We start from the raw sequence: 16282 nt of genomic DNA, 5'->3' as shown, positions 1-16282 counted from the left end.
TAGTGTTTTCTATCAATGACAGTGATGTCTGCTGGTCGTTAATCGTACTGAAAGTAGAGTAGACTTGTGTGTAAGTTGCTTACAAACCAGCAGTGCCACGACCCCCATCCCTACAGTGCCACGACCCCCCCGAGGCTTCTGTCAGTATTTTCTTTCACTCTGAGTTCTGACTCTGCAGTTCTCTTGGTCACAAACGGGCAGAGTTCAAGTTCTCCAATAAACAAACAAAACTAAGTAAACAAAAACCCATCAAATCAATGGCGACATCATTTAAAGTTTCAGCCCAGAAAGCTCAGCACTCTGAGCACGTCTGTTTCTAACATACTGAAACTGGTTTCTCCACAAAATCCAATTAAAGGAGAAAATTATGATTTTTTTTCAGTATATAGCAGTAATATCGAATTTAGCCACATTATTACAGCTTTGGCGGTGCTCATCAATATTCCTTCGATCTGATTTCAGCTTGTCTCACTATCAGCTGTGGTGCATTTTGGTGTAAGTGCCTCTCAGTGCGTTACGAAACAGCAGGCGACAGCTAAAAACCAGAATGCAGTGGTTGGAGTTTAGCCTTCAGCTTTCTATGTGAAGGCTAAACACATGTTTGGTCATTTTTGAATTTCTAGCTCTGTTTGTTAAATTATTCTCTGCCTGGAAGATTCCAGAACCTGAGAAAAGAAAAATGTTCTGGACGTCAGCGTTTCCTTTGCTCTCTGTTCAAAGGCTTCTGTACCTGATACACAGAGTCGGTAAGAAGCTTTAAACAACACGAACACGTATGTGTATATAAATGAACTGAATTTGTATGAAAAATTCATGGTTTTCAGAGTGTATATATCATTTTACATAGATGAGACCTGAGGTGGGAGACAGTCGGCATCCAGGTGATGCTGGGGAGGGCACAGGTATCACGATAAAGTAATTACCCCCTTCCTGATATCTTCATTGGTTTTGGCATATTTATCACACTTAAAAATTTCAGACCATTAAGCAGATTGTAATATTAGATAAAGATAATCAGAGTAAATACAACCTAATAACTCGTTGTGCCGCCCTTGGCAGCAAAAACTGCAATCAGGTGTTTGCGACAGCGCCCACGGTTTGAAGAAGTTTGTTTCAGCCACATTGAAAGTCTTTGACGGCATCCACAGGGTGGAGCAGTGTGTCTGTTACACTCTTTGCTGGGTTGAATTATCTGAAGTCATCCAGGTGCTGAAACCCAGAACAGCACACTACCTCCAGCACGTCTGGCTGCTGCATTTCTTTTAAACAAGTGTGTTAATGTTCGGCCAAATTTAAGGAGAAGCTTCAAATGTCTCACAGCTTCACAGAATATTATCTCCAAAGTCTTTATTTTATTTATGCTTTAGATAAACGTAACATCAGCCTTTGTTTTATTCCAATTACACGATTGCAGTTGTTGCTGCTGAGGGTGAAACAATCACTTATTTGGGGGGCAGAGGAGGACCTTTAATTCTCTTTTCACTTAATCAGTGAAATTATCTTTAAAAACTGCATTTTGTATTTACTCAGGTGATCTTTATCTAATATTAAGATTTGTTTAATGATCTGAAACATTTAAGTGTGTTAACTCTGCTAATAATAATACTAATAATAATGATAATAATAATAATATAATAATAATAATAATACTAATAATAATAATGATGATGATGATGATAATAACCCTAATAATAGGACTTCACATTAATAGGACACTTTTACATCAGGTGGCATTACTGACTGACTTTGTCTCTCTCCTCCTTTATGAGCTCGTTGTTCTGTATTTTGCAATCACGTCTGGTAAAGTATTTATTATGTGTGCAATATCCAAGTCTGAGTAATCTGAACATGATTTAGTGCCTATTGCTTTGGAGATGAGTGAACTTTAATGACGACGAGTGTCGGTGTGTCCGTGACCAGTGTGTGCAGCGTAGATGATTGTAGAGGAAAGACGGCGGCGGCGACGTAACAGAATTATGACCTGTTTGTTTCATTTGGCAGGCAGCAAACATGCTTTGCTTTTTTTCATAATTTCAGTACAGATTAGAAAAATGTTTTGTCAAGAAATGCTTGTTTCTAATGCACTTTGGTTAAATATATTTATATGTTTACTATATTTAAGATTTTTAGTTTCATTGAGAACAAAAGATTTTATTGAACCTTCTCACAGCAGCTGAAGGAAATTTGAGTGAAACAATACTGACACGTCTGCATGTCCAGCAGCGTGTTACCTCAGCGCTGTCCAACTCTTTACGGGCTGAAGGACAAAGAACATATTGCAAAGCAGACTGATAATGATACCTGTCATGTACCCGTCACAAACGATGGTGTGCTCACTGTTAAAGCTAAAGCTGTATGAAGGAGTTTAAAGCCTTTGAACTTTCACTTGCAGCACTGATCGTCTGGAGGAAGTTCAAAATGTGCACTTTGCTAAAAAGATGGTTTTACTGACAAACACTTTAAAATGTGTTAAATATGCAAAAAAGTGCAGGAAATGTCCACATTATTTGGCTCGTTCTTCTCGGTGTCTCAGCTCTGCTGTTAGGAAGTGATTTAAACTGAAACTGTTGTTGCACGAACCCTTAAAAGCAGTTTTCTGTTGTGTTTGTGTCGAGACTGTCTCTCTGCCTTACATATTCCAGATGCTGATGTTGAGGCTGTTATTATATTATATGTGGTATATGGTATGACATTGTCTAAGGCAGAGCATCCAGAGAGAGTAGGGTACAGACTTACCAGGCCTCCACTCCAGCTCTGAATTTATCTCCACTCAGGGTCTCTCTTACTCCTCCCCCGTGAAGGAATAAGACAGGCTGGATCTGACACATCTAATTGAGTTCAACTGCATTTATATGGCGCCAAATTAACAACAAATGTTGCCTTAGCATGTTCTTTATATTGTAAGATAAAGACCAATAATACACAACAAGTTAAAGGGGACTAACCCTCCAGCAGAACCAGGGTGAGGGAGGTGCACAGGAAAACAGATACACCCACGTGGAAGAGAGGCAGAGATGAAAAATAACTAATGATTAAACGCAGAGTGGTGTATTAAACATGAGCTAAAAAGAAACATTGCATCATGGGAAGCCCCAGCAGCCTTGGCCTATTGCAGCAGGGTTTGGGGTCACCTTAAAGCCTGTCCTTTAAAAGACAGCATTCTCCCCTGGCAAGCAAGGCTGATACGCAATCACCACACTGAATTCTACTCAGTGCTCTCGGAGCTTCCCACCCCAAGAAGGATGGGACGTCATGGCCTGTGACAATCCTTTGTTTCTGCAGGAAATGCTAGTTAGGGTTGTAGGTTCCCTTCAGCTCGGTACTAGTGGCAGCCAAGGCAGTCTGTGTTGCTCCCTACAAAAACTGCCACAGGATTCTTGTCACACTTAAGGGACCTCATAGGGTCACGCTTTACCATGTTCCCTACACCATCTGGTGACCAGCTGGCCCTCTGTGGGATTTGGACAGTGCCGATGGCCTTCCATGAGCCATTTTAGCACCTGTAAATGGTGGCGTCTTTGTGCCAGCCAGTGTATTGCCCCTCTGCCTTCCATAAAATAATGAAGCAAAGGCTAGTGGACCACTGTTGTGAGGGTAAACCTTCTTGGTCCCAGGCCCACAACCACGAACCATTCAGGTCTGTGAAGATGAGGTAGAAATCCCTTACTGGGTACCAGGTGGGAATCAAGCTTGCAACTCCCACTGCAAAGGTGTGTAATAATAATAATGGATTGCATTTATATAGCAAGACCCTCAAAGCACTTTACAATTCCACTATTCATCCACACACTGGTGGAGGCAGCTACAGTTGTAGCCACAGAAGTGAAGCTGCCATATTGCGCCATCAACACCAGTAGGTGAAGTGTCTTCCCCAAGGACACAACGACCAGGACAGACAGAGCTGGGGATCGAACCGGCAACCTTCCGGTTCCAAGATGAGCTTCCCAGCCCCCTGCAGTCTCACCACTACACTACAGCTGCACTGACTTAAGCTGCATCTTATACATACATGTATGTGGGATAAAGAAGGTGGAGCGATAGTCTCTTTACTAAGGGAACTTGGGTTACAATGTAACCAATCGTTCTGTGAGGAGAGGACATGCATCCCGTTAAACTGATTCCAGTTAAACACACGAGTGTAAATGGAGCAGAAACTGGCTGCACTGTACCAGGACCAGTCTGTGATTGCTGCGTCTGCACAGCTGTTGGCTGAGACACACATTCAGCTATCTGCAACTGAGAGAAGTTTCATGTTTAGCAGAGAAAAGAAACTTTTGCTCAAATCGTTGATTTTTTCTTTTCAATATTATTGCTTTTTAATGAGTGTTCATTGGTGTTTATAGGTATCCATAAAATGACAGACATGTTGTTGCCTTGGCTTTGTTTCTTTTATTTGTTTGCTGCTTATCATAGTTTACCATAGTACTCTAAATGATATATTTTATACTATTTTTGTATTGTTTCCTTGTGCCAGTAATCTCTGAAACACTTGCATATGTATACGGTGTTGTTGGAAACGCTCCCTCACAGTGTTTGAGGGGATTTGCACATGAAGCTTGAGACTAATACTTAGCAGGACCATATCTAGATTAAACTAAGCTGACGTGCAGTGGGTCTTTACCTGCATGAACAAGCACAGTGCACAGTTTTACTGAAACTACCAAAGGCTTTAACAGACATGGGGATTCAGAGGAGCCGCTCATGCTACACAAATCGAAATGATTTCTTCTTCTTCTTTAGCCCGTGTGAAAAACAGAGTGTGATTTTAACACTCCTGTATCAGAATATACAAGCTTTCCTTTTCTTCGTTTACACAGATGTTGATGAGTTTTACAGAGGGGACCTTACCTGTACTATAAAATTGTGTGCTGTATATCTGTACTGATATAATCCAATCTATGTAGCCAACTCTATGTGTAAGAAGAGTCACGCGGTCGAAACCTGAAATAAATCAGAGGACTTTCAATTAAAAACAGAGTGTTTTTTTATTGTGGATTATGTTCAGAAGATGGTGATTGAAAATGTAACACAACAAAGCATCAAGCATAAAATAACATCTGTACAGCAAACAGGAGGAAAAAACATCAGATTTAATTTTCAGGTCCTTCAGAACAAAGACTGAAGCTTCATGATGAAACGTGCTCGTCATTCATAGCTGTGCTGTACACGTGAACACTAGCTGAGCAGCATCACGTCACATTACAGTTAACTACTGTACATCAGTGCACTCACCCTCAGGCTGGAAATGGAAAATGACCCTTTCTCAAGGGAACAAATACAAGACTCTGATCATCTGAAAATATTCATTGATAATATCGATTTGCCTCCAACTTAAATCACTTCTTGTTTGCCTGGTTTAGGCGTCAGGCAGGCGTGTGTTCAGTTAGGCCTGAGAGGGAGCTTATCCAAGCCCCTCCCTCACACACTGATTCGCCATTAAACTTTTATTCTTGTATGCATCCATCCCTCCATCCCTGATCCTTTTCAGGGTCGTGGGGGTGCTGGAGCCTATCCCAGCTGTCTTAGGGTGGGAGGCGGGGTCCACCCTGGACAGGTCGCCAGTGTGTCGCAGGGCCAACACACAGACAACCATTCGCACTCACATTCACACATATATAGGCATATATACATGTTTAGTGATTTTCCAGAGGCTCTTAAATGTGCCCCTGCTTCCTCTCTGGCCTTTTCAACATGCAGCGAGGAGACAAGCTGACAAACAAAGAGTCTGTGCAGGCAGGGGAATGAAACAGTCTACTTCCTGTAAGCAACAATCACACCTGTATAGAGAGCAAAAAAAGCTATTACAAATTCATTTAAACCAAATGCAAATATTTTGTTAAACTCATGCTGTAACTGTTTTCTACAATATCACCCGCTCATGTCCCCACGACAGCTGACTGGCTTGTCAACAATTAACAACACAAGTTTCAGAGTAACACAAATACACCGTGATCGCTAACAGTCACGCTACAATGCTGTAATGATTAATGACGCTGCTGTTTTCAGCTGCAGTACAGCTTTAAAAACATCACATTAAATGCATTTTGGATTTTTCTTTGCAGGAACCAAACTCTCAGTAATCAGTGTTCTTTATCTTTGAAAAAGACACAACTCCTACACATATTACACAAGCACATTACTGGTCAAGGGTCTTTTGCTTATTGCCAACTTTTAAATGTGGAACTTTCTGGCGTTCCCTGGGATCAGCTGCTCCTGGGCAGTCACTGGTTTGCAAACTCCCCTGTGAATGATTAACACCAAAGAAGAATGAACAGTCTGCCACAGCAACATCATGTTGCCAGTAAGAAATATCATCAAATATATGTCACACTGTAATGTCAAATTCTTCAAACAGCTCCTTCTGCAGCTTTGCCAAAGCCACCAGTGACTCGTCTTTAGATGGACATTCGTGCTGGGAGGAGTTTTTTGAGCTGTAGCCTTGATCGGAGCCACTGCTTGGTCCTTTTGGCTCCTGAGCCTCGTTCTCCTCTATCTGCACATGCTCAGAGTTATCCATCCCAGAGGGGGGGGAATGCTGCCCGGGAACACTTGTACACGACGATTCTGGAGAATTAAAGTCCAAGGAGTTCGGCGGAGCTTGGCTTCTTTGGTCCAAATAAGCAGAAGCTTGGTTCAGAGATATCAAGGAATCCTCCTCATTATCTTCAGTGGGAATGTGACTAAACGGTTCATCCACAAGGGAGACCCAGTTCTGTCTGGGTGGCGGTGGATTGTTTAAAGCTGGCTCAGCTACGTAGACAGACTCCGTCAGCACGTTCTCCAGGCCGGATGAATGCTGATGTCCCTCTGATGGATTGACTGCAGGTATAAGTTCTATTACTGAGGACGGCTGACTCTCCGGGTTCAGTTCAGGGGTGAGAATGTGAATGCTGCTGCTGTTTTCATTGATTTCCACGTCACGAACATAGACAGGAAACTCATCTCTGATTAGAGGGACACATTCAAGGACGGGAGGAATATGCAGCTGTTCAATAAGCATGTTGGTGTCGTTTAGGACCTCCTCTTCACTAACCACACACTGCTTCTCGAACCAGTCGGGATTTTCAAACTGGTAGGCCTGGAAGGTTTCAATGGCCGTCCTCAGAGCTCTACCAGAGGGACAGTTGAAATATTCATCTGCACCGATTCCCTCAATGTGCTTCACCTGCCCCGGCTGATACTTTTCGATGTCTAAGATGCGGAAGAACAGCTCTTCAAAGTGCTTCATCAGCCTGTATTTCACCGCAATGTCGAAAACCGACGGCACGTCTTTCTCGCTGCTGATGTCATCAAAATAAGCTACCATGTACTTGCCCAGCGTGCCTGCCTGGTGCATTTCTGGCAGAAAGAGGTTGAGAAAAGGAGTGAGCATGTCGTCTGTGGGCGATAGGAGGTCTTCCTTCAGAGTCACTCGTCCCTGACCGCACATGGCCTTCCACTTTGCCTGGACGCCTCGTGAGCACAGCACGAGAATTTTGTCCGAGGGATCTTTCAGCTGCTGCCGCTGCCACTCGAGCCAGCGCAGACGACCCACCATGCCTACCGAGGTGGAGTCGAGCAGGTCTACTAGCACCTTAGTGCCACACTTTGTCTGGAGGAAGGTGCAGAGTTTCAGCACGATGTCCCTGTACAGATGGTGGTCTTGTGAGTAGATGACCAATACTTTGGGCTTTTGTTTGACTGGCTGCACTTCCTGAACTCCCTTTGGTCCTGCACTGACATTAGTTTTCCCTGAAAGTAGAAGAGAACACGAGAGGATCATCAGCAACCGAAGAGCAAAGTTAAACCATAACATTCGTGCACAAATCGATGGAGAGCCACGTCTCCAATCAAAACCTTTGAAGTTAGAACTTGATATAGAACTTAAAGGAGACTAACCTGGCTTCCTGCAGATGGTAAACATAACAGCTGCCATCAGTATACACATGAACACCACTCCCAGGGAAACGAACCCGTAGTGAGGGGCATTATCTGCTGGGAATGCTGTAAGAAGCAGAAATAATTCAACGTGACACCAACAGAGTGAACAGATACCCGAGCTGCAGTAACTGCTCTGTTAGATCGGACTACACAGGCTAGCCTTCGCTCCCCATGTGCTTCAGTGAGCCTCGGCCACCCTGGAACTCACATCATTATACTTGCCAATGTTTCCTGCTGCTAACAACTATGAGGACAAACTCTTCACTTGTCCCCCAAATAGATCCCACCCACTACCTGGTGTGATGATGACTGCTTCTTACGTAGCACTTTTTTACCCTGCCCTAGCTCTCAATACCTTTACACATCTTGCCTCATTCACCTCTTCATACAAGCACTTTTTTCTGCGTTTAAGTGCTTTCCATGTAACATTCGTACTCCGACAGATGCAGAAGATGCAACTGCCTGGAGCAGCCAGGCTGGAACCAAAACCCTTCCAATTAGTCAATGATCTGCTCCACCTAGAAACTTTATTTTGGGTAGCTGAGCAATTTTCGCAGTTACTTTGTTCCAAAACCAAACTATTTGGTTACATTTAAGTCAAAATTAAATGGCTGTTAAACCCACTTTCCCTCGTAGATACACAGCTGGTTTGAGTTATAATAGTAGCAACAGTAGCAAGACCAGAGCAAGCATCAGTGAGAACAGATGCAGCACATCATGAGAGGAGGAGGTGGGCTGTAGAGTGAGCAACTGTGGGCAAGCTAAAGCAGCCTAAATGGCACTCCACATGTGTGCGGGGTGGATACGCGCAGAAGCTGAACCCTCATGTGGGCCGAAACGAAACTATGTTTACGGTGTCGTAATGTTCACTAGTGTACGAGCACAGGAAAATGCTGGGAATCAAACCACCGACTTTATCATTACTTTATAAAGTGTTGATCTGACAGAGCGTTCAGCCACCCTCTGACTCAAACGTGATACTGACCTGCAGGACCTTTCGTCACACTGGGGCAAATATTCTGAGTTTTCCTTCGACGGGTACAGTCTTCACCACATTGTGAGAAATAAGGTTTAATCTGCAATAAAGACAAAATGAACTTGTGCACCCAGGTGAAGTGGGATCCTACAGCATGGTGAAGTATTATCAGAATTAAAATAATAATAAATATGATTAAACTAGCATCACTGTGCAGAACAGGCTTGAAAGGTTTTACCTGAACATCAAACTGGCAGCACGATCTCGGCCAACTATCCAGGCTGAATGTTACACTCAGGGTCTGATTCACCTGAAAACGAGTTTGACCAACATTTAACAAACAACACAGTAAGAACGATGTTCTAGACATTTGAAGATTTAGATGTTTGATTCACCAAATAAAATTCTGTTATATGTTCATGTTCAGCTTCGTCTTTTTGGAAGTGCATGTGCATGAACCTCGTAACGCCAAGTCTGGAGCGCACATTTGATACAGACATCAACCTAAAACCTACATATGCAAATTCATCTTAAATTTCTTTTGTAATAAATGGTACATGATTCAATAAATACTCCAGTTTACAATAAATTATAATTGTCTGGCAATTATTTCATCAGTCGTGCTTTACAAGGTAACATCTATATGTGACTGTGGTTTACACACGATAAGCAGCCTTTTCTACAAGTGACGCAAAAAAAAAGAAAAATAAATTGCAGAGAGTTTCCTGTACTGACAAAAATGTGTAAAAACTAGGTTAAGGTACAAAATATAGGCCACTGTGATGACAGTACTGTTGAAATGAAACTGCTAACTGCACACGAACTCTTTGAATACAAAAAAGATTTGAATATGTAGGATGGTTCAGTTTTATTTATACCAGGTTTCTGTATCGATTTGTTGATCAATTATTAAGTCATGTACTAACAGAGACTTGGAGGAGAGAGACCTGATATTTCATAATCCACATTATTAATCCTTACCTTATTTAAACTGTGTTTATCCTGTTGAGAAGAGCAGCCATTGACAATAACCATGTACTTCTCACACAGGTTGTCAGGGCTGAAGCTGACAGCCAGAGCAGAGTTTCCATCAGCTACAGTGACCTGACTCAGACTGATGTTAGGCTGCCACAGACTTCCTGTTAGCAGACGACAGGACAGACGTGCTTTATAAGATTTACTTACTCTCACGGGCATTTAGAGGTTCTGTCAGCGACGTACCTCTCTCTATGCAGAACTGTGTGTTCGTCATTTCTGGATCTTCACAATCTGAGTAAACCAAAAACAGTTTCATAAAATCAATTATAGAAGATCGTCTAAGAGCTTCACGAGTCTAAACCTGCCCTGGGACATACTTCTGTATGAATTCTGTATTTGAAAAGATCTTCATGATGAAAACGAAAAAGGATCACATCCCTTTGTCTCAAACACCTTGTACATTCAAGTGTCTTCAGGATATCTGCGGCTGTGAGTTTCCCAACCAGTCTATATGTAATTTATGGAAAGGAGAGGGTGTGTCTGCACACACAGCTGGGCCTCTGATAAGTATTTAGTCCAGCTAATCATTCGAATGATTGTATAGGTTCACAAAATAACAACAAGAAAACATCTGAACAACAATGAATAAACAGATAATCCCAAACTACTCCGAGAAAAACAAACAGGAACAACCAAACACTGGTTCTGAATTCAACTCACGAGGAACTAGGAGGTTTTTCCTGATGTCGTAGCTGCTGTGGTGCAGTTCTGGTTTGGGTATGTTGAAGACAGAGACCTGGTAGCTCTGCCCCGGATCCAGCACCAGCATATCAGCTGAGAATGACCACTGAAAGCCAAGAACAACGCTGAGCGTCAGGAGCACACATGTGAAACCTTTGCACCAGTATGAATGCCACTGCTGGACACGCTGGTGCATGTTTGATCGAACCTCACTCACACAGTGGGACGTTCTGAGCGTGATGGGTATAATCGGTGACATGAAAAAAATGTATATGGACCTATGTAGTAGTTTTCTGCCAATGGCTGCTTGAAACAACGCAGTACTTCACAGTACAGAAATCCTCGCTCATTTTTAATAATATCGATTTATTGGATATTTTTTGTATTATTTGTAATGATGAAAAAAGACATGTTCAGTTTAATGAACTTTAGCTGAGAGCTTTGCTAAACTTTGGTAAATTTTCTCCATCATTGCAACCGAGCAAATGTGTTGTTATGATAGTGGAGGACAGAGGATCCAGCTTCATTGAAGCTGAAGCTTTGTCTGCATGAAATGTTGCTAACTGCAGGGATCCAGTTACATCTACAAATAACAACACTGAAAACCACACTCACCTTTTCTCCTGATGGACTCCTCATCGCGAGTTCTTTTTTGAACGAATATCGAACACACAGGTTCTGATTGGTGGATTCCACCAGAACATGAAGCTCGGTGGCCTTTAGGAAATGGATGCTACCTGGAGGTGAGTATAGCAGAAAATATTCAGGTAAGGCCGAGAAACACGAGGCGGTGAGAAACAAACAAAAACACGCCCACATTATCTTAACCTGGAGTAAACGCCAAGAGCGTGCAAACGCGCATTTTTATCATTAATCTTCTTTTTCTTTTCCAAATAGTTTTACTTTAAGTTTGTTTCCTAATATCTTATCAGATTTGTTTTTACTATTTGTGAAACAAAGTGTGATAAAAATCTTTCAAGGGGTTGACTCAATTTGACTTTTTAACACGTTTTATTTTATTTATTTATTTATTTATTTTGTTGTTGTTTATGCTATTTGTATGTGTACAGCACTTTGTGAACTCTGGTTTTATGTTAAAGTGCTTTATAAATAAAGATGGAAAACAGCCACGTTATAAGTAACTGTCCTGACTTCAATCATCATCATCATCAGTTTTAAAATCAGGGATTGTTGAAAAACTGATGGATCTGAGTGTTTTCATGTCTCTGATGTGTTGGTTTTCATGTATGTACTGTTGTACATGACCATCCCCGCAGACTTACTCACCATCATCCTTTAACTTCCAACTAGCCTCTAGCACTGGCTGCAGGAGTCCTGCCTCGTCTGGCCTGACGTTCACTGACACCTGCAGGTCCTCTGGATTGCTGGGAGTGTAATCATGAACTTTCAGCCACCGCTTGTCCAGACAGTTAGCTGCAAACACACACGCACACAGAGAACAGCCAGTGTCATTGTCCCATTAGCAAAGGTTTTTAGTTTAAGCGATTGTGTTCATTGTTCGTCTCTCGTTTTGTTGCTGTGTTTCAACACTGTGTTTGTTACTTCCTGGTATATTACAGCACGACATCACAAATGACTCTTCCCAAATGTAATATCGGTGCATTTAAAGAATATCTTTTTGTTTGATTGTTTTCCAAATTCTTGTTGTCTTCCTCTGTCAGCAGTGGCTGCGCTGTCTGAACCAGGGTCAAACCAAGAAATCTGAGCAACAGCAGCGAGAGGAAGACTGAAGCATCCACTCACTTTCACGAACTTCACAATTCAAATCCTGGAGAGGAAAAGATGGACAAAAAGAGAACATCAGTAAGGAGACGTGTAGTATTCAGTATTATAAAATGCTTTCCATCGGCTCCTCTGTAGGAGCCTATTTAAGGTCCTATCAGTGCACCTGTAGGGACTTTACTCTCTTTCTTTTTTTTATTTGAAGAGGAGTCACGTGAACGTAATGTTTACAACAACTGTTACAAAATTATTCAGCAAACAGCAGTTTGAATGCCCGGATGTTCTATTTCAAGTTGATAGATATTAGAGCTGTACAACGCTGTGCCTCATACACGACACAGGAACACTGCTTATCTGATAAACAGCGCTCAACCAGAACGTTGAACAGCTGTCAATCATTAGCATTGTGGGCTGTTACCAGCTAAACTGTAACCAGATAAACTGTAACCAGCTAAACTGTAACCAGATAAACTGTAACCAGATAAACTGTAATCAGATAAACTGTAACCAGATAAACTGTAATCAGATAAACTGTAACCAGATAAACTGTAACCAGATAAACTGTAACATTGTTCTTCGCTACACAAACACTAAAGAAAAGAAAAAAAGATCCGCAAGTTTAAACACGACGTTACTTAAACATTGATCATTACATAGCTCAGTCCTGTGACTGCGCCTTCACTCCTTATAGAATCAAATACAGGTGCGAGGACTACACTCCAAGTAAGACACTCAGTTAAATGAATTACGAACAGTGCTCATAGTTTTATTTTAAAATCCTTGTTTAGAGAAAAACTGGCCTTAAACAAAATGTAGCTCAAAACTATGTAAGGAACAATAATCTTATGTAAAGAAGTCAAAAATATCGAATTCTTTAAAAGGACAAACTTTCTTTCGCTACCAGGAAAACTCAAAGTTTCTTTTCAAGTTTGTCTAAAATTATTTTCATAACGTACACAAACTGGAACAGGAACAGGAAGTATCTGTTGTGTTCGGCAAACTTGGAGCCGCTCTACTGTAAAACCTTTCTCACCTGTCGAGAGCACTTGAGACGTCCGGATAAAATCCTGAGCGTGGTCGACAGCGACACACACGTTAACAGCAGCAGCGCTCGATGGAGGCTCATTTTCACCTTTCAAATGAACAACAGTCCGCTCATTCAGAGACACACTGCTCTGTCGACAGTGAAGGAAAACCCCCGACAGGGTGTAACTGGCGCTGGGCTGGAAAACTTCCTGCTCGATGTGACACAACCTGCTCAATTTACAGTAAGTTACTAAATGCTGCCTTCAGGACCCGTGGGAATTTAGACTACTATTCTGTTGACTCTGACGAGATTGAATATGAAATAATGGATGGATGGATAATTCAAGAAGCACTTCAGATGATTCGTCTATTCGTTTTTCCGAATCACGCACGGTGAACGATGAGCCGAGGCTATGGTCGGGATTTTTAAATGACTGAGCCCATCACGCTCGTTCAATTTTAAGAAACGCCTCAACATTTACATTAAACTTGAACTTGCACATTAACACTGTGCAATACAGAGACAGCAGTAAATGATGGAACAGCCTCAGTGCGCAACGTTCATAGATGTTTCTAGTGTAAAGAATTCAGCCTCCCACAAAGGGTACCTGGTTCTCCCATTTTTCTCACTGACAGTGAACGAAACATCAATTTTCCGTCCTCTTCCTCGTTCTGAGGCTTCGTTACTTCGTTACTGTCGTTACTCACAAAGGCTCAAAGCAGCGTCGTGGGAAGGGCCTTGAAGTTCGCGGTGTCGGGGGCGGGAACACGAAGGTGTAACGTGCACCGTCACATGTGAATGTAACTCAGTATTATGTCGGCTGCTCACAGCAGACGAGAACAAACAGCCAGAATTAAATCGTGAACTGATCCGCACAGCCGAGAGAAATAGGCTTACGCAAAGTTTTTGACGCAGATGCCACAATAATTAAATCCCGCAGGGCCGTGTTTACACATCCTGCCACGGGAGCAATCTAACGGGAACAAGTTAGTAATCAGCTGAACAGTGAACCGACTCCCAGGGTGGGCTGACGGTCCCCTCAATGATGTTCGTCATCGGTCAGCTGCGCTGGGGTACTTTCACCACCAGAGCTGGATCAAGGTTCCTTTATTTAGCACGTTTTTAAATGAACTTTGTACAAGTTGTACAAAATATACACTATAAACAGCATAATAAAAGCCGAGGTCTCAACCAGACCTGAGAGCAAGAACAAACAGGGTTTTTTAGGAGACTGGGCAGATCTTTGGAACAGCTTCAAATTAAATCTGGAGCCTCCACTGAAAAGACTCCATCGCCTCTGCTTTTAAGCCTGGATCTCAGAGTCTGCGGGAGCAGCTGGTTCATAGTCCGCGGTGCTCTGGTAGGATTATAGGGTTTCAAAAGTTCTGGCATCAAATCATTGATACTCTTAAAAACAGATAATACCATTTCAAACTGGATCCTGAAAGAGACCGGAAGCTAGTGTAAGGAGGCCAGTAGGGGAGAGAGGAGTGACATGTGCCAGTTTTACTTTAAAGCCAGAACATGACAGTAATGCTTCCAACTAAAATATGTTCATATATTCAGGAATCTGTGGGAACGATCAGTTTGGATGTGAAACACAGTATTTAACTAATTTAACGCTTTGGAGAGAATACCTTTGGCTAAACTGTACAATTGATTATTAAAGTAAAACCGTATATTTTGATGTCATAAACTGTAATGCTGTATAAAAGCTGGACAAACTGAATCCAAAATTGCTTCTCTAAGGTTTAAAGATCATTTACAACATCAAAGGTAATTTGATACAAGCCTTGTGCGCCACATGAGCACACGTTCAGAACAAATTTAAATTCTAAAGAAAATGAAATTAGCTGTAATTGTCTTCACAGATGTGACCTAGTTCATAACATCCCACTGAAATATTTATTAATGTTTCCTATTACTTCTTCTTAATAAATGCACACTTAACCCAGCCTGCATGTGCCTCTTTGATCCAGCTTGCAGAGACATCAGTGTCATTCCTTTGTATGTGCTTAAATACCATAAACTGGCTTTTGAGTTTGCTCAAAGTGATGAACACATAAAGGATGCTGGTGCCTTTAAATGTGCTGTCAGCTCTTTGATTGGCAGGTCCAGATCTCTGAGATCCTCGTTTCTTTTTTTCCTCCGTCTGTCATTTTCACGTCATCCTGCACATGTTCATCTTCCTCGCACCTGACCAGCGGACTTCCCCTTCTTCACTGCTCTGTCCGAGTGAGCGGCAGCCCTGCCTGTCCTCACTGTTATAACTCCATGGCATGATGGTCTATTTCTATTTCTAATAATATGTAATAATAAAGTATTCATAAGTTGGGGTGAGTTGTGCCACAACAGACAGGCCAGCTGACAGGTAAGGCTGAGGATGTGTTTGCTGTAATGTCACTGAGGACACTGGTTTCCTGTCAGAAATGAATATTGCTCCAGTATGGAAGAAATGGTGAAACACTGTGTGAGAGATACAGGAAAATATCATCGTCAAACACGTTTCGATGATGTTGTTGATTTCATTGAAAGAAAGTGTACAGTTTCCACTCCTGCCTGAGAAGCCAAGTAAGTGAAATAAACTGGACACACGTCTCAAACTGGAAACTGCACAGAGAAAAGCCCGACTGAAGGAGAAAGGTGTTTGTCTTGGATATTTATATCTGTAGGTAATAAAACCACAGGAGCAATGGTGAGGGGCCCGATCACTCATGGACCACTATGAGAAGGCTATGAACTGGGGACCAGTGACCCCACCATTAGAGTTGACCAAATCTCTGTTGCTCACATAGAATTGTGGGTGAAGCATTACATTCATGACTTCAGTGCATCTATTGTGCAATTAGGACGCTGTGGGAGGAACCACTTTGTCTCCACTTTGCCAACATTATTGG

General features: G+C 42.1%; 1 protein-coding gene across 1 annotated transcript; it reads right to left on the bottom strand.

The window, feature by feature from the left end:
• Window positions 1–4960: 4960 nt before the first annotated feature.
• Window positions 4961–14296, bottom strand: il17ra1a (interleukin 17 receptor A1a). Its single transcript, XM_040015013.1, has 11 exons — window positions 13392–14296; window positions 12380–12404; window positions 11903–12049; window positions 11231–11352; window positions 10595–10721; window positions 10118–10165; window positions 9878–10035; window positions 9135–9206; window positions 8906–8996; window positions 7879–7983; window positions 4961–7731 (listed from the first exon to the last, which is right to left on the bottom strand). Exons 1-11 carry the CDS (start codon window positions 13482–13484, stop codon window positions 6326–6328), a joined length of 2394 nt encoding a protein of 797 aa, XP_039870947.1. The 5' UTR covers window positions 13485–14296; the 3' UTR covers window positions 4961–6325.
• Window positions 14297–16282: the final 1986 nt, after the last annotated feature.

This window comes from Simochromis diagramma, unplaced genomic scaffold, assembly GCF_900408965.1.
Source record: "Simochromis diagramma unplaced genomic scaffold, fSimDia1.1 OVJJ01000453.1, whole genome shotgun sequence".
Classification (NCBI taxonomy): Eukaryota; Metazoa; Chordata; class Actinopteri; order Cichliformes; family Cichlidae; genus Simochromis; species Simochromis diagramma.
The sequence above is the reverse complement of the archived record's forward strand: the minus strand, read 5'-3'. Positions and strand labels throughout refer to the sequence as shown.

Excerpts from the sequence above, each read along its gene's own strand:
- il17ra1a (XM_040015013.1), bottom strand. The coding sequence starts at position 13,484 with ATGAGCCTCCATCGAGCGCTGCTGCTGTTAACGTGTGTGTCGCTGTCG. Across the intron at positions 10,036-10,117 it reads ACAGTTCTGCATAGAGAGAG|GAAGTCTGTGGCAGCCTAAC; the intron begins GTACGTCGCTGA and ends GTCTGCTAACAG. Across the intron at positions 7,732-7,878 it reads TACCATCTGCAGGAAGCCAG|GGAAAACTAATGTCAGTGCA; the intron begins GTTAGTCTCCTT and ends TTCTACTTTCAG.